The 26443-nt window shown below is 39.9% G+C and overlaps 1 protein-coding gene across 1 annotated transcript in view; it reads right to left on the minus strand.

The window, feature by feature from the left end:
* TMEM65 (transmembrane protein 65) overlaps nucleotides 1-19381 on the minus strand; it is a 45474-nt gene extending 26093 nt beyond the window's left edge. The window contains exon 1 of the mRNA XM_061171749.1: nucleotides 18578-19381. Coding sequence (XP_061027732.1) covers nucleotides 18578-18863 — 286 coding nt within the window. The 5' untranslated portion in view covers nucleotides 18864-19381. The remainder of the gene's footprint in view (nucleotides 1-18577) is intronic.
* Nucleotides 19382-26443: the final 7062 nt, after the last annotated feature.

Here is a 26443-nt window from a genome sequence, read left to right on the forward strand (position 1 = left end):
ATTTGTTCTAAGCCCCACCCCAGCATCTTCCCTGAGAAAGGAGAGGAAGTAGCCTTGGCAACACAAATCACAATTTGACCTAAAAAGAGATTTATGAAAAGAACAGAGATGGAACTGCTGCATTTAAACAACAGTTTTGGGGATTACAGGTTTCAATTACCCATATTTCTAAATAGATAACTGCTTAGACTTTTAACAGAACCAAGAGTTCCAACGGGTAAGGTTAAATTTACAATAAATATATAACACATTAAAGAAAACAAACTTAAAATGCAAACCATGCTGTATGCAAAATAATTTAAGCAAAGTAAATCATATTAAATGCCAAAAAAATCAAACATGCACCAAAAAGGGTTTATAAAGCTACAAGGCAATATTTTTTTTTTTTACAAGAGATAAATAAAGGCAATATTTTTTAAAAGAAACAAATTAATATGACTAAGCAATATACTTATAAAAACTGACATTCCAATTGAAAAATGAAACACTTTAGAAATTGAAAGAACTTTTTAATTTAGTAAATTTCAATTAACAGGTCTTGTCTTTTAAAATAATGACTATTAATTATAAAAGGACTTTTAAATTATTTTTTAAATACATGCCTTAGCTAAGACCAAAAAGAAAAAGTATTTAAGTATGATTTTGTAATTTTATTTAGCATTTAAAAGTTTACTGCAACTTGTACATTATTTAGTCAAGAAATTTTTACTTAGATCATGCAATACTGTCACCTCAGTAACCTTCAGGGGAAGGTAACATGCAGCCTGGGGCTTCAATGCAACCTAGACTGGGATCCAGTTTACTTAAGGGCAGCTAACCAATTCCTGGTCTGAGGCAGTCCAGTGGTATAACAGTTGAGGACAGGAGTTGGCCAGTAGTAATGATGAGGAAGGTGATAGTACCCAATTAATCATCACCTTTATTAACCTCATTAATGTAGTAGTAACCTGTTAATTATTTAACTCTGGCTTAAGCAATAGTAAATACTAGATGTACAGTAATTTATTTCTCTTATGTCTGTCATCTCATGGAGTTTTCTTTTTTTTTAGGTTAATCAAACATACTATTGATCTGTGGTTGCTTTTACACATCTTACTTGTGTATTTGGAGCAATTATATACACTACTTAACACAAAGACTATATTCCTTTCCTTCCTTCATGCCAAAGGAAAAGAGACAAGGCAAATAATTACTATATATAATGATTTTCCTTTTTTTTTTAAAGGCTAAGATATTAAAACAACAATACAACTTTTTAAAAAAAAGTCAGATCTGGGGCGTTCCCTCATGGTCTAGTGGTTAGGATTCGGCGCTTTCACTACCGCGGCCTGCATTCAATCCCTGGACGGGGAACTGAGATCCCACAAGCTGCGCGGTGTGGCCAAAATAAGAAAGAAAAAGAGTCAGATCTTGTTACTTTCACTTATTAGGTATAGAGAGAAATAGTACTATATAACATTAAATTAAAAAAATCATATAACTAAGTATACATAACATGGATACATTATATTATAGATGGAAAGCTTAAAGTGAGTTATAAAAAAATTATTCATCTTGGAACATCATAAGTGGTTGGTAAATCTGTGGGTATGGTGACATAAATCCCTGGAAAACATTCATTTTAAAATAAAATTGCTTAATATTAGGAAGGAGCAAAGATTTTTCAGTCATTGCATTGCCTTTTTCCCTTTCAATCATTCCCCAAATAAAAATTCTTTCACAGAATGTTAGAGCTGAAAGGATCCTTAGAAACAATCTGCCAGTGGTTCTCAATATGCTACCTCACCCTGGAAAATGCCTGGAAATGCAGGGTTGTTTGTGGATGTGATAATGACTGAGAAATGCTACTAGCATCAGGGATTCTAAACATCCTACAATGCACAGGAGAGCCCTTCATAATGAAGAATTATCCAGCCCAAATGCCAGTAGTATGCCCACTTGGTAGTATACTGACTTAATTCTCCATTTTGAAGATTCAGCCACTTAGGTCCAGGGATGTTAGGTGACTTACTCAAGGACACACAACTTGGTCTAGAACCCAGATTCTCATTCTCTTGCTCTACTTCTCTTTCAATGAGTAAATTCTCAATGGCAAAACATAAAAGAACCAAGAATCAATTGGATATGAATATATAAAACACTGTCAAAACATTGGTCATGCATTAGTATTTGAAATTGAAGTAAAAACGCAATCAACTAAAATACTAATACCTTTTCAAATTCCTTTTTTCTCCCGTAAAATATCATTCCCTTTCATATACATCATTTTCAAATCCATCAAAGTTAAAAGAAAGAAGAGGAAATCAACTTATTTATTATGGTTAACAAATAAAATATTTTCTCAATTGGAAAATTACATGGTTCCTACTGGTTTCAGAACAACCGGATACCCTATAGTATAGCGCTAATCTCCCCTGCTAACCCTGAAGAAATTTATTATAGTGAAGAGCACTGAACTAAAAATCCAAAAGCCTTGACACTAATCCCTGCCCTGCTATATATGTATATATATAACTAGTCACCAAATCTTGACTATATCATAAATCCTCTAGATCTCAGTTTCATGTTACATAAAATGAGGAGTTTAGGGTCTCTGCATCCCTTCTAGCTCTAAGATTCTGATTCTATATTTCTTGTTTATTATATAGCTAGTAGGATTAAAAAAAGAAAAAGAGGCATACCACCTAAACATTCATGAAGAAGCACGCTACAGTGAGTAGGGATATAACTGAAGACTGAGTCTCAAAGGCTGATCGCTGACAGGTTAAATCCTACGATTAGTTACTGTTCAGCAGCACCTTACCTCCTAGTGATATCATTTGCCATTATCTATAGAATAAGTATTATTCCTTTTCCCCTACATTGTCCTAAAAATGAGGACTAACTAAACAATCTACAGAATAACCCAAAATTAAAACTTTTTTCTTCAAAAGACATTTTCATTAAATGCTTAACTTCTGCATAGACACTGAGATTAAACTTTTTAACTTCAGAGTTACATTAGAATTGGCAAAGTAGAGCAAACTGGGGGATTTTTGCACTGCCCTAATATGTTAATATATACACATGTGTGTATGTGTGTACACACACACTATATGTCTCTCCATTTCTCGGAGGTTCTTACAGTTTAGTTTCTGCTCTTGACACTATATATACAGCCTAAGAAAACTGAGTTATATTTATCCTTTATCTTTACAAAATTTCAATTGGCCCATAAAATATTTCTTATTCCTTTCCAAACACTGTGTTATACTTCTTAGGCAATGCATATATATTAAATAGTAATCAAAAAATAAAACATGGACAGAAAAGAATTTATTGCAATATTTTTATTTCTCCCTCCCCTCCCCCCCATACACACACACACACACACACACACACACACACTCAGTTAACACAATTCCTCCTCTACCACCACCATCACAACACACAACAGAAGTTAGATATCAAGCTGCATGGAGACTGAATCTGAAAAAAGTTCATGAATGGCCTTAAAGTGAACTTACATAAGACTTCCAAACTATTCAAGAATATACTCTTAAAATATATTTTCCTAAAGTTCAGTTACTTAAACCCAGTTTCTCTTTACAATATTCTGAAGGTTTCCCTGTGTGTGGTCCTTTTATCCTACTCATTCATCCTAAAGATATTCATAATCTTTGTTGCTTCTTATGTCTCACTTGCTCTCGTTATTTCAACAACTTTGAAAATATGTTATTTAAATATAATTAAATATAAGTGATTTTGTCTTTTGTTAAGATCATAAATGTAATCTTTCAGTTAATTAAACATGCAATTATTAGTTGATCATATCCACAAGGTCTAAGGTTAGATAATAAAAATAAATATTCTGTAGACAGTCTAAAACACTGATGCAAACGAACGAACAAACAAACAACAAAAAAGGACTATCACTATAACCAAAGCATTCTACTTCAAACAAGCAAGAAGTTCTGTCAAATAGATGCTTTTCCAGTTGCATTAAACATCTGACAAACAATCAATACTGCAAGATTGTACTATACCAAAACTATCAGGGGTCTCTGCTGATGATACCTCCTTTGCTCGCTTCACAATGGCAATCTCGGGTTTAGGATACCTGCATGCTAAAAATATTTTTAAATCAATGTATTCAAGCAATAATATAAATAAAATATGTATAAGTTTTCAAATGTATATGAAATTTTGAAGTGAAACATGCTAGAATATGGGCAGTTCTCATTTTGCACAATAGTGTGGGGACATAAAAATGACAATGCAAGCTGCAAAGCAAACAATAACTGATGGGAAAAATCACAATTGTTCTGTGACCTTAAAAAAATTTTTTTTCCAAAACATTAAAAATTATCTTACTGGCAGTTATAAATATATAGGGAAAGTTTTTAAATAGTAAAACTGATGTTTATTTAATATACTGTAATTTAAAATATTAGAAACACTGAGAAATAAAGTGTTTTATGCTTTGTAAAAAAAAAATTAAATGATCAAAAGTCGCTTCAATCGTGCTAGCACTCTCTTTCTCATCATATAACTTACAATATGGAACAAGCATCTTTTCTATGCCTTGGTTAATTGTCACACTCCTTTCTAAGTCTGAAATAGCTTGCATTTTATCTTTCATATTTTTAATATCATGAAATATCTGAGAGTTCCTTTAATGTGAAATTTTTACCAGAGTCACTTCTCTGGAACATCATCCTTTTCATCACAACCTTCTCACTTTCCTCATTCATGTCCATAAGTTTGCGGTCTCTTAGCTCCTCTGGCTGCATATCTGGAGTCTCTCAATGGCAGCAGTTCAACAGCAGTGTGAACATTCCCACAGTCAGCTATTTCTTCTATAACCTCATTTACATTTGATTAAAATTTCACTTCAGCATTATCACTTTTCTTTGCTGCATTTTCATCTTTTTTGGTCCATTCCCTTTTCATTATCTTTTTTTTTTTTTTAAACGTCTTATAGGTTTATCACTGGGAGACAAGGAGGCAACACAGCTACACATTTTGCTGTCTGTGTGTGAACTGAATAACAGATAAGTAGTGACCAATCACTGACAGACCGTGAAAGAGTGATATGATTGGTTACAATCATGAGGCACCCCCTGTTTTTACACAGTGATTTGTGGACTGAGGAGCTAGCAGCAAAGTTAATACTTTATGCAATTACTAAGAGTTAATATACCGCGGTAAATAAAATTTGAACCTTGTTGTTGGGGACTGGTGTTATTTAACTAAAACATGGTTACTAAAATTCATGCTTATGGGAACTGTGTAAAGCAGGGACTGCCTGCAATAACAAAAAAAATGAATTATTTAATGAAATGAGCATAAATTCAATGGTGGTGATGGGATATTGGTGACATGTAGGAGGAATGATCAAAAGAATAAATATATTAAGGATAATGGGAGTCAGGTATTTTTCCATCAGAGAATAAAGTTAGAAATACAGAAAGACAGAAATAAGAATGTACCCTGTGATGTTGGATCAGGATTGGAAAAATTGTTATGAACTCTTATGTTATAATAGATATGGATAGATAGAGAAATATAAATAATATTTATTATGTATATAAGTACATACATTCATATATTCACTCTGTCCACTGTGGGGGCCTGAGAACAGCAACACCCTAATAGCTATGAGCACACCTAATGTGCACGTCTTGGTTTCTAAATACCATTCTACACCGAAAAAAAACAGGGCTCCTTATAGAAATGGCTGATTCCAGGGCTAGGGTAGGAAATGTGCTAAGATTAGCCTAGAACAGCTCATGGTGCCAGAAAGTAAGGAAATGTTCAAAGAGTAATGGAGACGTCAAAAAGACACAGAAGCCAACTTGAAGGAGTTACCACTGGTGAAATATGGGACTGTTTGAGGGTCAAAAATGAAAGTAATGAATTGTAACCCATTAAATAGAGTAAGAAGTCATGAATATATATTGATATGAATTCATAACTTGAATAGTTGATGAGGAATGGGATATTTCATAGACTCAAGGTACCTCCCCACAAAATATTAATTACAAAAAGGAAAATAGTAACTCTCTAGTGGATAAGTCGGATAGACATTACTTCGTCAAATGTTCAAAGGAAATGGTTAGCCAAGAAATAGTTAACATCATCAGGAACAAAGAAAAATCATGAGCAACTGATAGGATGAAAAAAGAACATAAAATTACTTCTGTGATATTCCTACTTAAGATGCATAACTGGAATCTATTCATGAGGAAAGAGACAAAACCAAATTGAAGTATATGCTACAAAATAACTGGTCTGTAATCCTCAAAACTATCAAGGTAATGAAAGCCAAAGGAAAGACTGAGAAACTGTTTCAAATAAAGGAAATTCTAAATGCAACATGTGATTCTGGACTGGATTTTTTTGGTGTAAAGGAGCATTATTGGGACAACTGGTGAAACCTGAGTGACAGAGAATAAGATGGTAGTAATCTATCCATGTTATATTGTGGCTTATATGGGACAATATTCTTCTTTGTAGGAAGTATAGGCCAAAGTACTCCAGTTGTAGTGGGCATCGTGATGCACAGTTGATCCTTAGCTGCCCGAAGTCCTTCCGAGAGACAGCCCTCAGTGACAGTCCTCTTAGGGGACTGCTTCAGCTGAAGAATGCTGCCTCACCCAAGGCTCTGCTCCCTGCCCAGGGCAGTTCCGCATGTAATTTCACAGAGGAAGAGGCCTGGACCTCTCACCCAACTCAGGATAGCACTGAAGGGTCGTTCTATCTCTAGACCTCTCCTCAGGTTCAGCTAAGGCTTCGGTTGAGACTGCATCACTTTACTTCTACCTCTGCCCAAAACTCCTTCCTTCCCTTCCCTTTCTAAGGTGAGGATTCCAAACAGCACTCCCAGTAAACTTCCTGCATGCTAAATTTTGTCTCAGAGACTGCTTCCCAAGGAACCTACCCTGTGCCAGGGATGACAGAGCATCATGTCAGCAACTTATTCTCAAATGATTCAGGGGAAGGAAAAAGAATCTTAGTGTACTACACTTGAAACTTTTTCAGAAATTTGAGATTGTTTCTAAATTTTAAAAGTAATACAAAATTGAGTGGGGAAAACATAGGAAGAACAGGATGAAGAAAAGCAGAAGAAAAAAAGTATGACAGAGGACGTGGTTCACTGAAGAAATGAGACTAACCAATGAACAGTATATTCAAGGTAATAATGGGAAAGCAAAAGAAATGAGAACAAAGGAATAAATCTATTACACAGTATTTATTACTCAAAAGTGATTGTTGCATAACTATAAAATCAGTGTTAACAATTCACACTTTTTGTAATGTTGTTAACAGGTCCCTGTGAGTAGAAAAAAAAGTTATAATAATGTTTTTTTAAACTATAAGATCTTTCTAACACACAAGCAAAATTCTGCCAGCTCACAAAATATGCCACATCTTACATTATCACTCTCACATGTTTGCCTGTTTCCTTTCAAAATGCAAGGATGCCTGAGTTTATCTACATGACCTCAACTTTCTCACCTTAAAAACAAAAACACTTGCTATAACCTTGCTACTCAAAATATTGCCCCCCTGGATCTGTAGCACTGAATCACTAGGAACTTGTTAGAAATGCAGAACTCAAGCTCAACCTCAAATCTACTGAAACAGCATCTGTATTTCAGTAAGATTCCCAGATCATTTTATATGTACATTAAACTTTGTAAAGCAGGTTCTAGTTTTCACTGTGGGATATAGAGAGCTACAAAGAGTATTGCTCTCACCCTTACAGTGAAATGAAGTCAAACTAAATTCAAATTTATGACTTATTTCAAACCCATAAGAGAACTCAAGTCACAAAGCAAACAATTGGCCCTAAATCAAAAGAGAAGCAGGCACCTGCAAGGACAGAGGAGATGTTAGCATATGCTTACTTGAGACAGATGCAACCGGACACCATAAGAATACTGCTAGAATAACAACGGAACAGGTGAAGGCAGAGTGACAGCCAGTGCAACAGTGTGAAGGCATTAGGGTACGAATAAACTGTGGGAGTCTGCACCTTCTTGCAGGTTCTTTCACCAGAAATCTCACCAGACACAAAAGGTAATAGAAGGAGCCCTAAGAAAGCATCCATTGTGGTACAGACCTAGAAGAAGGGAAAAAGCAGTAGTGCAGAAGGGACATGAAACTCTACCTGGATCCCTTTCTCAACCTCTCCTATGAGTCAAAAGCCTTAATCTGTGAGAACGGCAAAAATACTGTCACCCGTGGGCAGGTAGGGTGACTAACCATCCAGTTTGCCTGGGACTCTTTCAGTTTTAGCACTTAAAGTCCCACATCCCAGGAAAAAAAATGTTCTCCCTAGCCTTTAGGTATTTTAATTTGAAAGTGGAGTTTCAAATCATCTTCTTGATTGCTCTAAGCTTCTTACCAAAGAAAATGAAAAGACATTACTTGCTAAATGGCCTGTATATTTTCTACACAATACTGCTAAAAAGAGGCATAATTTGCTTACCTGTGATATTACATTTTTGTCTGATAAACTAGAATTCTACACAGGACTCTGTAAAAAATGAGTAAACTAGTAACATATATTTAAAATAAGTTCAGACTTCTGACCGATGAGGAAAGAGGGAATCTTAGTAGTACTCAAGCTACTGCCCAACACCTCCTGCCCTCCATATCCAAAGTTCCCTTTAAAGAGTTGAATCCTTCCTTATTGATACTCCCTCCTCAGCCAACTAAAATCTGGCTTCTCCCCACATAATTCTTGACAAAGACATCACTCTCTTTTGTGTTATTATATCCAATAGACCTTCTTTACTCCACCCTCCCACCCCGCCAGTCTTCCTCTTATTTGAACCATCTAAAGCATCAGATCATTCCCTCTTTCTTGAAATGCTGTCTTCTTCACTTAGCTTCTGGAATACACTATTCTTGTTATTTTTCCTGACTTTGTAGACACTCCTCAGTCTCCCTCCAGTTCTGATCCTTCTTCATCTTCCCTTCCAATAAACATTGGTGCTTTTCAGAGTTCTGTCCTGGATCTTCCTCTCCATCGATATACAGCTGTTGACACCCATACTTACATCTTCAGCCTAAACTTCTATGAGCTCCAGATTTAACTGTATAAATACACACACATGCATAAACACACACACCTACTTACTTGACATCTCCATTTATATTCACAAAGGTATCTAAAATGTGACATGTCCAAAATTAACACTTTAAGTTCCACATCCCCAAATCTATTCTTTCCCCAGTCTTCTCCCTCACAGTTAATAATAACACTTTTTACTCAGTCACTATAGTCAGAAACCTAAGTCATCACTTACTATTTCCTTTCCCTTAATTATCTGACCCTTTCTAACCCATCAGCAAGTCCCATCAGTTCACTCTCACAAGTATATCTTGACTCCATCTCCTCCTCTTCATCTCTATGGCCACCTAGTCTCAGCCACCATCATTGCTAGCCTAGACTACTGTAACAGCTTCCTAAGTGGTCTCCCAGCTTACACATTTGCACCCTCCAATTTGTTCTCCAATAGCAGCCAGAGGGCTCTTGAAATACCATTTCACTAATGCTTAAATGCTTGAATGGCCTTCATATGGTTTACCCAGAAAGGTCCTGGCTAATCTGGCTTCTGCCTACCTACATCTCATCCCATTCCACTCTACCCTTTGTTCATTAAGTTCCACTCATATTTGCCTCCTTTCAATTTCTACACTATGTGAAGTCCCTTCCTATCTCAGGCTCTTGGTATTTGCTTTTCCTTCTGAGAATGCTCTTCCTCCATCTGTCTGAATGAATGGCTTCGTCTCAATCCTTTATTTTCAGCTTAAATATTACCTAAACAGAGGCCTTCCCAGATCACTTTAAGTAAATGTCCTTCTATTTATTCTTCTAATAGCACACACTATCTATAATTATTTTATTATTTACTTTATTGCTCTTATCTTTCCTCTCTCAAAAATGTAGGTTTCATGAGAGTATTTCCCTGAATTAATTCTCTGACACGCCTCCAATATCCAGTACCGAGTCTATTATGGTAGGGAGAGTAACAAATATTTGTTACACAAATAAATTTTCTAAGTTTAGAAAGGTTTTCTATGAATAGCATGTTAGATTTTTTTTAACTCATTTAAAAATCTAAAGGAAAATTAGAATGACAGAAAGTTAAAGATTTATAACAGTTGGAAGTCCCAAATACTAGTTTTCTGACTTTTTCAAAATCCCCCCACAATTTATAAACTTTTTTGCACACTGATTTTACTTTGATTTCCCTTATTTTAAAAGTAACAATGCTATATTTGCTTTTGTATTGAATGTGTATATTATGCAAACATATAAAAGATAGACTAAGATATACTACCAGCACATGTGACTTTTATTGAGCATTTGAGTTGTTACCTTTTTTCCCAGCACGTGTTAAAAAAATTCCAGGTATGAATATGTACAGAAAGGTGCAATAATAAGAACAGGGATTTTAAAGTCAAACAAAGCTAAGCTAAAAACTCTACTCTGCCACAGAGGTTTTAGGATCTTGGGCAAGCTCCTCTTAGCCTCAGCATCTTAATCCATAGAATAGAGATAATTCCTTCTCTCTCCAAGAGAAGTAAACAGAATAATTATATGAAAACTCACTTAATTAGCTCAGTATGTCTGTAGCAAACATTCAATAACTGCTAAGTAATGGTAATGAAAATGGTGTTGGCAGCAGCAATAGTGGTAGCAGTGGGATGTCTTCTATAAAATATAAGAACCATTATACAACAGAAATTCAGAAGTTATATTACAAAATATCATGCTATTTTTAAAATTACAAATGTTTTAATAACCCAGTGCCCTAAATAGTCTACCCTAAAACTCAGAAAGAAGACAGAAAATCTAAACTAAACCAAGTAATAAAGAACACCATTCTAACCTAAACTTCTCTGAACCTAAGTGCCTTTCAGGTATTTACAACAACAATCCTTTGAACGGCCATAATCGTAACATTAGCAGAAATACAAGATCTTCAGTGTGAGATCTGAAGAGTCAGAGGTCCATAGCAATGTGATAGGTGTGACTGGCTAGCTGGAGAGACAGGAGAGTAGTGGTCTGTGACCCTGAAATGTCTATCAAGATTAAACCCTACTGAATAGCATAAGGGTGAAGAGAGAAAGAGATACTGAAAGAAAAATAAGAAGAAAAAAAAAAAAAAACCACCATGGAAGAGTGACAAAGAGCAGACATTAGAAACAACAACAGAGACGCCCGAGAAGCAGACCTCCTTCCACAGTAGCAAAGTTTACCACAAGGGATGAATGAGGATAGAGCAGAGCGGTCCGAGGGCACTGGGGATGGAGTGGGGCAGGGGCAGAACAAATCCGACACACCTCGCCAGCACTATGACACGGTCTGAAAGCATGCCAACGGAAACAGCACAGCGTTCTGGGGGCATCTGGTGTGATGACTAGTATCTCTACAAATAGAAGTTAAGTAGCCCTCATATTAAAATACAGTATACAAGGACTCGGACATCTGGTACAAGCAAAACTGTGCTCGTTATACTTTTACTAAGGCAGAGAAAAAAACAGTATGTTCAAATATGTTGCCATCAAACATAGTCAACGTAAACGTTTCAGAGGCTAAGAGGAATGATGTTTTGTACAGAGGAACCGGTTTGCAAGGCAGAAATAGAGACACAGAGATAGAGAACAAACGTATGGACACCAAGGGGGGAAAGCGGGGGTGGGGGTGGTGGTGGGATGAATTGGGAGATTGGGATTGACATGTATACACTGATATGTATAAAATGGATAACTAATAAGAACCTGCTGTATAAAAAAAAAATGAAATAAAATTCAAAAAAAAAAAGAGGAATGACGTTTTGTTACCTGCAAGGTCCTTTGTCTAGAAGAGTCTCTCATTTACCAGATGGTTTGAGGTAACTACGTTATTATATTTTAACAAATAACTACTTGCTTTCATGTCGTTGTTTTCATTCACTTAAAGCATAAACCTATGAGTCAAAGACAAGGCTAGAATCTTACATACTAATTAATTCAGCTGACGAGCAAGATGCTAATAAAATCTGCACTCAGGAATTTAGTCCCTATTTGTTCCAGTTAGCTTTATATTCTCTCATGCCAGAGAAAACCAGATAAGAGTATAGTTATACAAATTCATCACTATTTTTAGAAAAACTAAAACAGTCGCCACTGATAGTGGTTCAATATCAGATCATTCCCAACATTCAAGATTATCCATTATCTTTATTTCTGCCTGACCCTTTGGATGACCCTATAAAGTTGCAGACTTTATATTATTTCAATTTTCCTATCTACAAACATCTTTATAAAAATTTGCTTGTCACAACTGCTATAAAAAGTAAGAAAACAGTGACTATTGAGAGGAACACCAGCAAATTACCGGTGAATTCAACTATGGCAGTGTTTGACTTATCTGGAAGCTCTATTTTCTAAGGGTCTAATATTTAGAATTTAGTTAAGAACTTAGAAGTGAAAGGGCATCACAATCAAGGAAAAGAGTTATCACAAAGCTCATTTATTTGATAATGAAGTGAAGAGTCTGATATAGCATTTCATATAAAGCGATGGCCCTCAAGCAGATTGGTTTTGCTAAATTCCTCCCTTTCCTCCCACCCAGTGTCTCCGCCAGGGAATATTTGGCAATGTCTAGAGACATTTTTGGTACACAAAACTTGGGGTGAGGAGGGTGGGAGGGTGCTACTGGCATCTAGTGGCTAGAAGACAGGGATGTTGCTAAATATCCTATGTGGAGGACAGCCCCACAACAAGAATTATCCAGCCCAAACGTCAATACTGCCAAGGCTAAGATATCCTGATATAGAGGAAAGAGTCCTATACATCTCTGTCTCCCTCTGTCTCTCTATATATCTATCAATCAAACAAATCACTATCACTATACTGGCACTCAGTACGAGAACGAATGGTCAAAAGTCTTAAGACACACAAACAAAAGCTAATATGTTACGGGTATGCATTAATAAACAAAGATGTAATACAAGATTTCCAACAGAAACGATTAATTTTTAAATGTTATAAAGGATATAAAGGAACTGATATAAAGGAACAAACTACAATTATTAGTTATGGTTACCTACATAGAATATGTCCTCCTAATTTCCCTTCCCTTGAATCTAGACTGGTCTTAGTGACTTGTTTGACCAATAGCATGTAGCAGAAATGACATTCTGGGACTTCCAAGGCTAGGCCATAAACTGTGGTAGGTTGAATAATACCCCTCCCCATATGTCCCCATCCTAATCCTCCTACCTGTGACTACATCACCTCATATGGCAAAGGAGAGTTTGCAGATGTGATTAAGTTAAGGATTTTGAGAAAGATTATCCTGAACTATCCAGGTGGGCCCTAAATGTAATCACGAGGGTCCTTATAAAAGAGAGGAAAAAAGGTCAATGATGTGACAACCGAAGCAGAGATTAATGTAAGCAAGAACCAAGGAATACCAAAAGCTGGAAGAAACAAGGACCGGATTCTCCCCTAGAGCCTCCAGAAGGACAGAGCATTGCTAACACTTTTATTTTAGCCCCTTAAGTCTAATTTTGGACCTCAGACTTCCAGAACTCTAAGAGAATAAATTTGTGTTGTTTTAAGCCACTATATTTGTGGCAATTTGTTACAGCAACAATGGGAAACTGATAACAAAGTCTTACAGCTTCTACTTAGCTCTCTTGGAACATTTTCTCTGGAAGTCCTGACCATTTTAAGACTGTCATACTGGTGAGATCACATGCATCTACTCTGGTCAATAGTTCTAGTTGAACCCAGCCTTCCAGCCATGTCCAACAAAGTGCCAGACAAGTGAGTGAAGCCATCTTGGACTCTGTGACCAGCTCATCTGCCAGCCGTTTACCAAGTGACCCCCATAGATATCATGTGAAAGAGAGGAATCACCCAGCTGAGCCCTGCCTATATTCCTGATCCACAAAATCATGAGAAATAATGGAACGTTCATTGTTTTATGTCACAAATAACTCTGGACCTCAAGTTACATGTTAAATGATGATTAAAGATTGTTAAATAGAATATATCCATTTTGTAATGGAAGAAAAAATTCCTATTTATATGATCTGTTTTCTAGGCAGTAATCCCTAGTTATAGGGCTACTCCAACATTCCCATTAACTCTAAGGTATCGTAATTAAGCTTGCTGGAATATACTGCTATAATTAGGTTCTTTCCATATTGGTAAAATAACTGATTGTGACAAAGCTTCATTTACTTATCCAGGGCCAGGATACAGAAGCTCTTATTAGAGATCACTCACTCTTCCTGACTCAATCCACATTTCATATCCTCATCCTGTTCTCCTCTTGCAGGTCTAGTTATTCCTTTATTCCTCTTTTACTGTTTCAACTAAGGCACCTAAATATCTTTATTCACAAATCTTAATTTGGAATATGAAATGTTTTCTTGCCCTCTTTCTTATTCTCTTTGAGCAAAAGCTAAGATTATCTCCAATTCATCTGGAGGCTAATAGCTTAACAGCACTGCCACTTTCTTACATAATCCTATACAAAGAGCTGAGAAAAATGCGGATACTCTTGTTAAGAGTCCAAGATCCCTAGTGGACTGGAACGCCACAAAAAGTCATCTTTGTTTCTATGTATTCTGAGTATGCTATACGGCAAGTTCTCAAAACAAAACTCCTCATGCTACCTTAAGTAAATAATCACAACGGTGGGGAACTACAAGATTAAATTTAGAATTATATGGTGTATCTATATGGATGTAGATAAATGGTAAAAAAAATTTGTAAAAAAATTTTTTTTAAACATATACAGTTATCACACAGAGAAACAGAAAAAAAAGCAAGCTGATTAAGATCTAACATTGACAGAAAAACTGCTCTGTTCCCCCAAAACATCCCTTATTTGCTATATATAAAAAGAATCTCATTTTTAAAATACTTTAAGTACACATTTAACAAAAATATTCCCTAAGAAGGTCCTTTTTCAAATCATATCTTTCATGGTGCCTCCCCAAAAGCCAGCTCTTACCTTTCTGTGTAATTCTCCAATGAGCATTAATTACAACACCTAAATAAGCGTGGAAGGCAGCCTCCAAGATGACCCCCACAATGATTTCCATCTCCTGGTATTCACACCCTGCCTGTATAGTATGCTCCCACAGTGTATGACGAGGGCAAAAAAGGATGGACTATCTCTTCTAAGACCAGGTTATAAAAGACTGTGGCTTCCAGCTTAGGTGTCTCTCTCTCATCACTCATTCTGGAGGAAGACAGCTGCCATGTCTTGAAACACTCAGGCAGCCCTGTGGAGAGGCCCACACAGCAAGGAATTGAGACTTCTAGCCAACAGCCATGTGAGTGAACCTTCTTGGAACGGGTTCCTCCAGCCCCAGTCAAGACTTCAATGATGCAGCCCTAGCTGAAAGCTTGATTACAACTTCACGAGAGACCCTGAGGCAGAAACATCCCTCTAAGCTGCCCCAAGACTCCTGATCCTCAGAAACCATGAGACAGTACATGTTTGTTTTAAGCCACTGTGCTTTGGGGTAATTTGTTGTACAGCAATGTAGAACTAATTAATGCAATAAGCACTGCTCATCCTTCAAAAACCAAATAGGTATTTTAAAAGTTTCTTAAAATAATTATAAATAGAAATAGTAACTGCAAAACTTGAAAACCAATTTGGTTTAAAAAGCTCAGCTGAAATTAAAAGGCAGCAGTAATAACATCAGCTTCCCAGTCCTACTTGTAAAAACAATGAACCAACAGTGCACTATCAGAAGACTATGGACTCTTTCTGGAAGAACAGAGAGCAGGCTGAGCAGATAAATTGAGAACAGAACACCAACGTTTTCAAAACTAGGAAAGAAATCAGTTTGTAATTTAAAAATCACAATATCTTACTTAACTATAATAAGACATCCCACAAAGTCTGCCTTATCTATTACAAACTGATTCTAAAGCTTTATCTTGTCACAGACTATATCAAATGCCTACTGATAAACACATAAGAAAGATAAGGGCAAATATACCAAATTTCAGCAGTAGACCCCACTTCCATTTCAAAGTACAGATTTTTCTTTTCCTGTAATGTTTCCACACCAAATCCAAAACACTTCATTAGATCACGCAAGCACTCTTTCCAAGAACACATAAGATTTCCTACTGTAAGAAACAGCTCTTTTAACATAATTTATTTCATTAGAAAGTGCACTTAGTACACACGTATTTAATACATGGGTTGAGCATTTAAAAACACTCAAAAAGCAACAATAAAAGAAAAACATGGCAATTTTTCATTTGTCTGGGGAAAAAATTGATTTCAGCAATAGAATGAGCTGTATGCATTCTCAACATAATAAATCCTCTCTACCTTAAATGGTTAATGAATAGGGTAATTTACTAGTGATGATCCCAGTTATCTCCATAGAAACTATATGTATTGATATGGAAAACAACGAGGAACACTAAGACTGTATTAAAAATTAAACCATCATCATCAATAAGTGTCATTTGAGTCAAAGAGCAATAATTTAGTCATCAACATTGGCAAAATTAGTTGACTTAAACTCTGAAGTTCTTTAGCTTTTAAGTCAAATGAGCATTTGAATACCACATTGTTTCCTATATCCCTTATCTTGAACAAAGACATCTTAAATTACCAACTTCTCTCTCATATAACTTATGTATTATTAAGTTTAATTGACACTAACTGATCTCCATTGACTGAAGTTTATAGGTCCTTTCCAGAATATTTAAAACCATGTTAAATTTTAAAATACATTTTCCATTTTCACTGGGAGATGTAGCATTCCTACTGGCATGTGCTAAAATAATAAGGTATGAGGCAAAATTTATCCATTTGTATCACAGGACATGCTTTTCATGAACTGTCATAAAATCATATTAATAAGGCCCTCCGATCTTGTAACAATGTTAATGCAGAATTTCCAAGAAATTACTTAGAAAAGGCCAAATGTGTGTTCAAACAGTCTTGCCCATGGAGAAAGATTCCTAAAACTAATGCTCTAGCATGAATGTCTTTATAGTTTTCCAAGGGTCACATTTTCAGAAGTGAATATTTTAAAACCACACACTGAGTGCACACATAGCTCACAAATATGCTAGTATTTGATTATGACTTCATGTAATATCATGATTACATTTAGTAACCGAATTGATTGTGATGTTACATTTTTCCTATAGAAGCACTGTGGGTAGACAATGTCTGGAATCATCCAATACCATAAATTGGTCCACAATTCCCTGAACGGAGGAAAAAAAAGCAGTTAAAAGGCACAACTAATAAAAAGTTTCTGAAGAAGTAGTGTAGAGAAGTCCTGCTTATGAGGTAGACAATTCTCTCCTCCATTCCTGAACACAGACCAAAGAAGCGCTTTCAAGTGCCTGCGGCAGATCAAATGCCTTGCTCCAAATAAATGTGCTCTTAACTTACGGAACCTATGGAATGCTTATGTACCTACCAACCTTGAGGGTAGGTTGGTAAAACAAACAAACAACAACAAAAAAAACAAAAAAACCAAAAAAAACCTTTCAAACACACCAGAATGTATAACATGAAACAGCAGCAATGTATTCTGTCTGTATCACGGTATTCAAATGGCCAAAGTATCTTAAGACTGAATGATTTGATCACTGGCCCCTTTCATCCTTCTGATCTTCTGACTTTTTAGCTTTTTCACTTGGACTCAAATTCTGACATACCAGCATGGTGCACCGGTTTGAAAAATATCTCTTTTAACAGGTTAGCTTAAAAATGGCTTGGCTTTCACCATTCCAAATTATTTTTGAGCAGAAGTCCGCTTTTTATTGCAGAGCCACAGATTTCCAGAAAAATACCTTCTTAACTACTGCATTCTTTCATCCTCTGGGGGCACAACAAAAACGGGAGTCTAACTTGGGCAGCACCGAACCTGTGATGGGCTTGCAAGTATGTATCTGCAGTTGCTGGTCTGATCCACGCTTTCAGTTTCCCAGGAAAATGTTTCCTTCGGCTGCTTAAATGAATCCAACTGGAGGTGTACGCAAACAAGCCGCTGAGAACACCTCTGCCTTAACGAAGCAACATCCCTTCTTTCGGACCCTCACACATCTTCCTTTGATAACCATTTAGCGAAGTTTCTCCCTGCCTCTCGGCTTTGTAGCGCTTTGGAAGCACGCACCGCAGGCCACCGGCATGGCTGCACGTTCACAAGTAAGCAGCAAGGACTACAGGGGGACAGGAGGGCTGGGGGACGGGGGGCACAGCAAATCTAAACAAAATCAAATCAACGTCGGTTGGTAACTGGGGCTGAAGCTCCAACTGTGAGGCTGGGGAGGAACCAGCCAAGCGCTGGCCCTGGCCGCCTGGCACGATCCGCGCCCGTCCTACCTGCCCCGGGGACACTCAGGAGGCGCAAAGTTCCCCCCGCCCCCCCGGACGTCCCAGGCGCGAGGCCAAGCGGGCGAGGGGTCCGGCGGCAAGGGGCCCAGGCCGAGGGGCGGCCGGGCGGCCGCGGCGCAGGCGGGGTAGGGGAGGGCTCTGGCCACCCGCCCCTCCGCCCCCGGCTCACCCCGCTCGCGCCCCCCTTACCTTGGGCGATGGCAATGGACTCGAAGCGGTGCAGCTCCTTGAGCAGGCAGCTCCTCTCGCTGGAGTGCAGGCTGTAGATGAAGTCGCGCGCGCCCTGCGCCGTGTTCAGCGCCTCCATGGGCTCCTTCTTGGGGTGGGTGCCCAGCTCCCGGGGGCCGCCCGGGGCCGCGAGCGCCAGCAGCCCCCGCCCGCAGCAGCACCAGAACGGCGGGCGGGGCGCGGCGGCAGGGCCCGGCCTCAGGCTGCGCGCGGTCCGGCTCCTCAGCAGCGGCAGCAGCCGGGACATGGCGGGCTGAGGAGCGGGGACGCCCCGCGGCAGTCCGGCAGGGCGATTTCTGGCGAGCCCGCGGGAAGAAGGAGCTGGTCTCAGCCCGACCCCGCCCCGATGTCCTCCTGACAGGCAGCCGAGGCGCCGGGAACCATGCACTCGCCGGGCCCGCGCGACTGGAGCCTCCTCTTCAGTCCTCCTTCCCTTCCCAAAGGCTCGCGGCGCCTCCGGTCCCTCCCGACGACAAAAACTTTCTCTGAGGCGGCTGGGCCGGGAGAGCGCTCCCGGAGAAGGCGGGCGGGCGGTGCGGGCGGGCGCCTCCCAACCAAAGAGGAGCGGCGCGGGCGGGCGGGTTCAGCAAGGGTTTGTGTCTGTCAGTCTGATCTTCCAGAAGGATGAGTCAGCCACGCGCCGCCCTTCCCCGGCACGGCCCTTCCCCGGCACCGCCCTCCTCTCTCGCCGGTTTTCCCACCCTCTTGCCAGCCCTAGTCCCCACACCGTACGGCTTCAGCGCCCTCAAAGCAGCCGCGCTCTCAGACCACAGCCGCCGCCGGTACCCCTAGCGGCAATATAGGGGGTAACGGGGCGGGGCGAAGGAAAGAGGCGGGGTGGGTGAGGCGGGGCCGCGCAGGCGCATTGTGCAGGCTTGCGGGCCGCGTTTTCTGCGGGCTAAAGAGCGTGCGCGCGATTCCCTACTCCCTCTGAAGCGTGAAGGTGGAGAGAGAGAGGGACCTTGCCCCTTGCGCTGGCCTCCGGGTGGCTGAGTAGTACGGCTGCCACCCGGCCCCCCCTAGCGCCGGGCCTGAATCTGCGGCTGGTTTTGAACGATGCTCCAGCGTGTAGGCCCTCTCGCCCGACACGGGCCTGGCCACAGCGCCCTGCTCAGGCTTTGGAACATTGAAGCGCCCAGGCCGCGCCCTTCGCCAAGTCGCACACACCCAGACTTCGGCCAGACAACCGGGTCTCCGAGGCACCCGCTCTGGGAGCCCCAGAGGGAGGGCTAGGCCAGTTCTCTCCCTTCCCAAGAAGAGTCTGAGACTGAGACCTTGACACTGAGAACACCCTTCCCCGTTCAGATGCAAGCAGCTTAGAGACGCTGGAGCCTGAGGCAAGAATGTTACAGACCTTTTCCAGGTGGTTGTCCAGGTTTGTTTGGTTGGTTTTTTTCTCTGTGCCGAGGTGGAAAGAATTCTGCGATCCTCCACCATTTCCACGTGTCCTAGGCATCTTTCAAGGCCCCAGTTCATAGGGTCTGCTATTCCAAGCTTTAATTTATCTCTTGCTAAGGGCGGAGATCTCTGCTTTATCTGAACCTGTCTAAAGACACTTAGGCTTCCTGTCTTCTTAGAGAATAGATCCACTTAGAGAATAAATCTGCTCAAGTGTAATCAAGATCTAAATCCTATCCTTATCATACCCACTGCTGCACCCAGCCCGAGACCTTGTATGCAGTAGATGTGCTATAAGAATGTAAGTGCAGTATATAAATGCGAGTCAAGGGAGGAACGGTATCGCTAAATCCTCCTACTGTAACCCAGTGGTTCTCAAAGTGTGGTCCCTGGACAGCAGAGCTTGTGAGACATGAAAATTTGTGTGCTCCACCAGAGACCTCCTGAATCAGAAACTGGGGGTTGGGACCCGTCAGCGTTTTAACAAGCTCTCCAGTTAATACTCCAGTTAACTCCAGTTAATAATACAGTTAATGCACACAAAATTTGAGAACCACTGCTCTAACTTAAACATGGAAAGCAATTTTTAAAATTTTTAAATTTCAGGGCAGTGCCTCTGGTGTAATAATGACAAGAATTTTCTCTGTGGAAAATGGAAGCTCTTTGAGTGTAGAGACTTTCTTGTCTTTGAAACCCCCTACACTTCCCAGTGTGTGTTGGAATCTTCTACAGAGTTATTTAAATTCTTGGGATTTCTACCACCACTACCCGCCCCCCCCCCATATCCCTTTTACCCCCAAGAGATTCTGACTCATTGGGCTTGGGCTGGGGCCTGGGAAGAGAGGTTTGAAAAAGCTCTTCAGTAGGAATTCCCAGCAGTCTCCAGGACACCAGTTTTGAGTTTGGGCTCCAGAAACAGATTGCTAAAAATTTGATAACTGGATCAACCACTTCCTAGCTATGTGTTAGTGTTAGATTGTTTCAGTAGTGGTCCCAATAATCATGCCTTATGGTATCCACTCCCTTGTGTAGACCTGTCCCACATGACTGTGGGCTCGGCCACGTGAATTGCTTTAGCCAATACGTGGGACATCACAGCCATGCTCTAAGTGCTTGTTCCTTGGGGCTTGCTGTAATGTGTTTGCTGTATGCTTTATGAATATTCAGTTCTACTATAGAAAATAAGAGAAACAAAAATGTAGACACAATTTGCTTATGAGACACGTTACGCGCAGAGTAAATGGATATGTGTTGAACATAGATAAAAAGGATGGAACAAATGAAAGTGCTACTTCAGATAGAAGGAGATAGATAAAGTAAACTTTAAATATTAGTAAGGCATGAATCATACTACCTCTCGACTGACAATTATGTCATTCCTAAATTGGCCACCAACTAGTGATACCCATTATAGCCCCATTATGGCCTCAGGTAGTCTCTGCACAAGAAAAGCAGATAAATCCCTAGCTGCTCAGCCAGCTAATGGCCAGCTACAGTTATGACCAGACACACTTGCTTCTGTATCACTCAGATGTATGTCAGATGTATGTCGATTCCAGACCCCTTCAGTCTGCCAAAACCCCTCGCTTACCCTCCATTCCGGTCCTTAAAACCATGCCATCTATGGTTTTAAGTGCTATGGTCCTTCCACCCTGCTTATACCCTAACCTAAGCTTGTTTATCTACTCCTTTTCTTTCTCCTTGCTTCTCATTCTGTTCTAAATTGGTTGATAAACTGTTGCTGTTCTTTAAGTGAACATGTTAAATGAAACTTAGTGGCTTAAATAGCCAGTTTATTTTGCTCGTGATTTTGTAGAAATAGAAATAGAAATTCAGGAAATAGAAATTCAGGAAGGGCTTGCTTGGGCAGTTCTTTGTTGGTGTCTCTTATCAGATGTCACTGCAACTGCAGTTGTTTAAAGGTTCATCTAGGCTGGACATCCAAGATGGCACACTCATGTGGCTGACAGTTGAGGCTGGCTGTTGGCTGGCTGGAAGCTCAGCTGGGACTGTGAACCAGAGTACCTTCACACACCCCCTCCAACATGTCAGACTTCTCACATGGCAGCTGGCTTCCCTGAGAGCGAGTGTCTGAAAAGAACCAGGTTCATGGCCTTTAATGACTTATCCTAAGAAGTAATGGAGCGTCACTTCCACTGTATTCTACTAGCTACCAGCAAGCCACTAAGACCAGCCCATATAAAAGAGAAGGGGATATGGACCTCCACCCCTCAATGGAAACAGTGTCAAAGAATTTGGGGACATGTTTTAAAGCTGCCACATAAACAATGTGATTCAAGCATCTTAATTTGGTCTATAAGCCTATCTACATATATGCTTAATCCTTACTAGTCACTTGTGTTATTTCATTTTCTTCTTTTTTTTGTTTTTTGTTTTCATTTCGCTTGGTATATCAATGTCTTTGTTACTGGTTTCTAAGAACTCATTTATGATTAAGGATGTTAACCATTTATCATGCAATGCAAATGAAATGCCATATTTTATTGCCATCAATTTACTATGGTGTTTTGTATTTTGGTTTTGTATTAAAATATAATCATGTCGTGTTTTTGGAAAAAAAAAACAGAAGCCTATCTGTTCCATGACTTATGGTACAATCTTGGAATTTGGCTGCCACATAAAAAGGTCCAGAGTATCCTGCTGGAAAGGCCACATGGAGGAGGAGGCGACAGCCAATAGCCCCAGCTAACTACCAGGCACATGCGTGAGGCCATCTTGGACCACCTAGTCCCAGTCAAGCCCCAGATGACAGCATTGCAAAGTGGTTGAGATCATTAGCTCTGGAGCCAGACTGCCTAGGTTTGAGTCCCCACTCTACCGTTTACTTGATGTATAACCTTGAGCTAATAACTCAACCGTTCCATGACTGCTCATCTCTTTGATGGGGTTAAGGGCGTGTTGCTAAGTTTGCTCATCTGTTAAATGGACATAAGGGCATCTGCTTTAGAGGGTTATAGTGAAACTAAATACATGTAAAGTATTTCAAACAGCTCCTGGAACATGTAAGTGCTCAATAAATTATTACTATCCAAATTCCTGTGGACCTCTCAAACCTCTAGGATTAGGTCTTTGGACCCTAATTTGAGAAATAGCTACCTAGCTATCTGTCATTTAATACACATGTAATGTGTACTAAGTGGATCCTCTATCCACTCTCTTTCTCTGAACACTTGAATACCCTAAATATAAATGGAGGAGATGGGGAGGGGGGAGGGTTGGGGGGATCCACGTATGGAGCTATGGAGAAGTGTAGGATAAGGCAGGTCTAACTGTGGGTGTCAAGAGGAAGGTTGTGAGGAAATGGGAGAGTGCCGAGGAGGTAGTGCCAGGTTGGAGAAGGTTACAGGAATGGAAGAGGGAGAGGAGGGCCCAGAAGGCAATCCTGGCCTGGGTTCAGCCTAACCTGCTCTTCACTTTTAAAGGTGACAAACATCATGCCTCAGTTAACAGTCACAGTCTCCTCCTCATGAAAAATTGGTGCTGAATCAATAGTCCACAGTAGGTTACATTATGCAAACACTCTCCAGAGTTCCTGGCATCCCTGTTGCTGGCAGGGCATAAGGCCATTTGCTGTCTGCATCTTACAATACGTTATATACCCCGCTATTGCTGTTCACTTTAAAATTCTTGAAATTGTTGCTTTACTTGGTGGGACCTTTAATCATTTTTTTCTGCCCACATTTTTGCAGTTCCCTTATTATACTTCTTATCCATCAAGTCTTAGTATTCTGACCCCCGGAAGTCCCCTGCCTCATTGGGGTTGTGGTGGATCGATTGCTGCTTCACAATGAAAACCACAAAATCTTATTAGGAAAATTAAAGAAGACTTAAATAAAAGGAGGAAAAGACCAATTCACGTTTGGAACAGTCAATAGCATTGACATAAGATGACAGTTCTCCCCAAATTAATCTATAAATTCAGTGCAATCCCAATCAAAATCCCAACTTGGTTTGTGTCTCTGTATATGTGTGTGTGAAATGGTCAAACTGTTACTAAAATTTATATTGCAATGCAAATGGAGGCAGTGTAGCATACCAGAAAGAGCATGGGTCCCCTGACTTTACATCCTAACCCTAATACCTACTAGCTGTTTCAGTTCGGACAAGTTGTCTATGATGCGAAGTCTTGGTTTGGGTGTTTCTTGTTATTTCTTAAAATACCACCTCACAGAATCATGAGCGTAAGATGAGTTAATGTATGTGAAACACATGGCACAATACCTAACATGTAGTAGGTGGTCAAAAAATGATAGGTAGTATTAGAAGGCATTAAGATTTAAAAATTAGTGTTAGCAGTATCAGTGTATCTACAAGTATCGGAGGCTCACATAACTTCAGAGCTAAAAGAAAGAGAATCCAACTGGATCTCTATTTTCTCAATGTTTCTTCACTCTCCAACTCCCTGCAGTCTAGCTGTTTGGCTTCCAAAGGACAAGGCTGGAGATATAAATTTGAGAGCCATCAGCATCCAGGTATCATTGAAAGCTGTAGACCTGGCCAGATTTCCAGTGGGTAAAGTAAAGATGGAGATGAGAATGTGGGGCTGACCCTGGGACTCTTCACCACTGAGACACTGGAAGAGGCAGAGGAGCCAGCAAAGTAGGAGGAAAACCAGAGGACAATGATGTTTATTGTCCTCCTCTCTGTTCCTAACATTAGAAACACCCAGAACGATGTTCGCCTGATACTGGTCATCATTATTCTTGGGATATTGGATGATTTTGTTAACTTTCTTCTTTGCCCTTGTCTCTGTTGCTTGGATTTTTTATGATAAGTGTATATATTGATAATTTAAACAAATAGAAAGCTTTACTCTAAAGAGAGGAACTACAGAACACTTTTGTTTCTTTTTTTTCTTTTTTTAAATTTATTTATTTATTTATTTTTGGCTGTGTTGGGTCTTCGTTTCTGTGCAAGGGCTTTCTCTAGTTGCGGCAAGCGGGGGCCACTCTTCATCGCGGTGCGCGGGCCTCTCACTATCGCGGCCTCTCTTGTTGCAGAGCACAGGCTCCAGACGCGCAGGCTCAGTAGTTGTGGCTCACGGGCCTAGTTGCTTTGCGGCATGTGGGATCTTCCCAGACCAGGGCTCGAACCCATGTCCCCTGCATTGGCAGGCAGATTCTCAACCACTGTGCCACCAGGGAAGCCCTACAAAACACTTTTGGTATGAAAAACACCTGGAAAATCCTAAATAAATCCTGAACAGACAATCTCTCTTTTGGATCCTTTGCATTCCTCTACACCAGTCATTTATTACTGCCTCTCATCACCACCTCATTTTGGTACTTCATCTTTAACGATTTAATCTATATGTTGAAAAGTGTCCATCACAGGGCAAGAAGCAGTATCTCATGGAAGCAGGATGGAAAATATAAGAGAGGGGCTATCAACTGGAGCTCAGAACTCATGTGTTAATTTCATACTCCAAGAGGTTCATATTTATCTGTCCATAAGTATACCTATAGGCAACACAACTATGACTGTCCACACAACATGAGAAGTGCATATGCACACATAATACCCATTCATATCAACACACACACACACACACATGCACACACCCCTACCTGACTCAGGGCAATATTTTGTAACTTTTCCCCCTTCCAGATTGCCCGTTGTGTTTGAGGCTGGGTAGGGATGTTGACCAAGGTAAATGTAAACAACAGGGCTATGAAATGCCTTCTCTTCAGACTTTAAACTTGAATTCTTAATGAGGCTTCCAAGTATTTAGATGCCCCAAGAACTATTTTTAAAAAATTACTCCAACTTTGAGCCCAGCAGCAAGATCAGCGGAAGGATTCTTGAATGTTCCTGTTTTTGAAGGAAAATAAGGCATCAACTCAGACTTTTCTGAACACCTTTTCAGATAGACTTATTAAATCATCTTCTAACACATACCTAAATTCAAATAATATTGACCCCTCCCCCCTCAGTACCAGCCACCAAGCTAGGCCTGGAAGTATAAAAATAAAAAGATATTTTGTTTAAGACCAAATTTTCTATTTTAGACCAAATATTTTCATTGCTGTCAGTTACTACTGTTCAACAGAATCGATTCTCAGGGTGTGAGAGGATTGCTCTTCCTTGTCCCCTTGAAGTTGGGGGTGGCCATGTGACTTGCTTTGGCCAATGAATGGAAACCTGACTGACACATTTTCACCTCCAGATGCAGGCACTTAATTGCCTGTGCTCAGCTGTGCAGCTCTGTCCTCTCCTAGCATGCTGAGATTCACAACATGTATTGAAATGGAAGTTCCATGAAATTGAAGAGGCGGGAAGTAGTGAGCCAATATAGGAGGACAGCTGCCCTGGAGAGTTGCCCCAATCCACAGCAGATTTTGTGTGACAGATAAATAACTTTTTTTGTGTTGAGTCACTGTGATTTAGGCAAAAGCTCCCATATCATAT

Source organism: Eubalaena glacialis, chromosome 17 (assembly GCF_028564815.1).
Source record: "Eubalaena glacialis isolate mEubGla1 chromosome 17, mEubGla1.1.hap2.+ XY, whole genome shotgun sequence".
Taxonomy (NCBI): Eukaryota; Metazoa; Chordata; class Mammalia; order Artiodactyla; family Balaenidae; genus Eubalaena; species Eubalaena glacialis.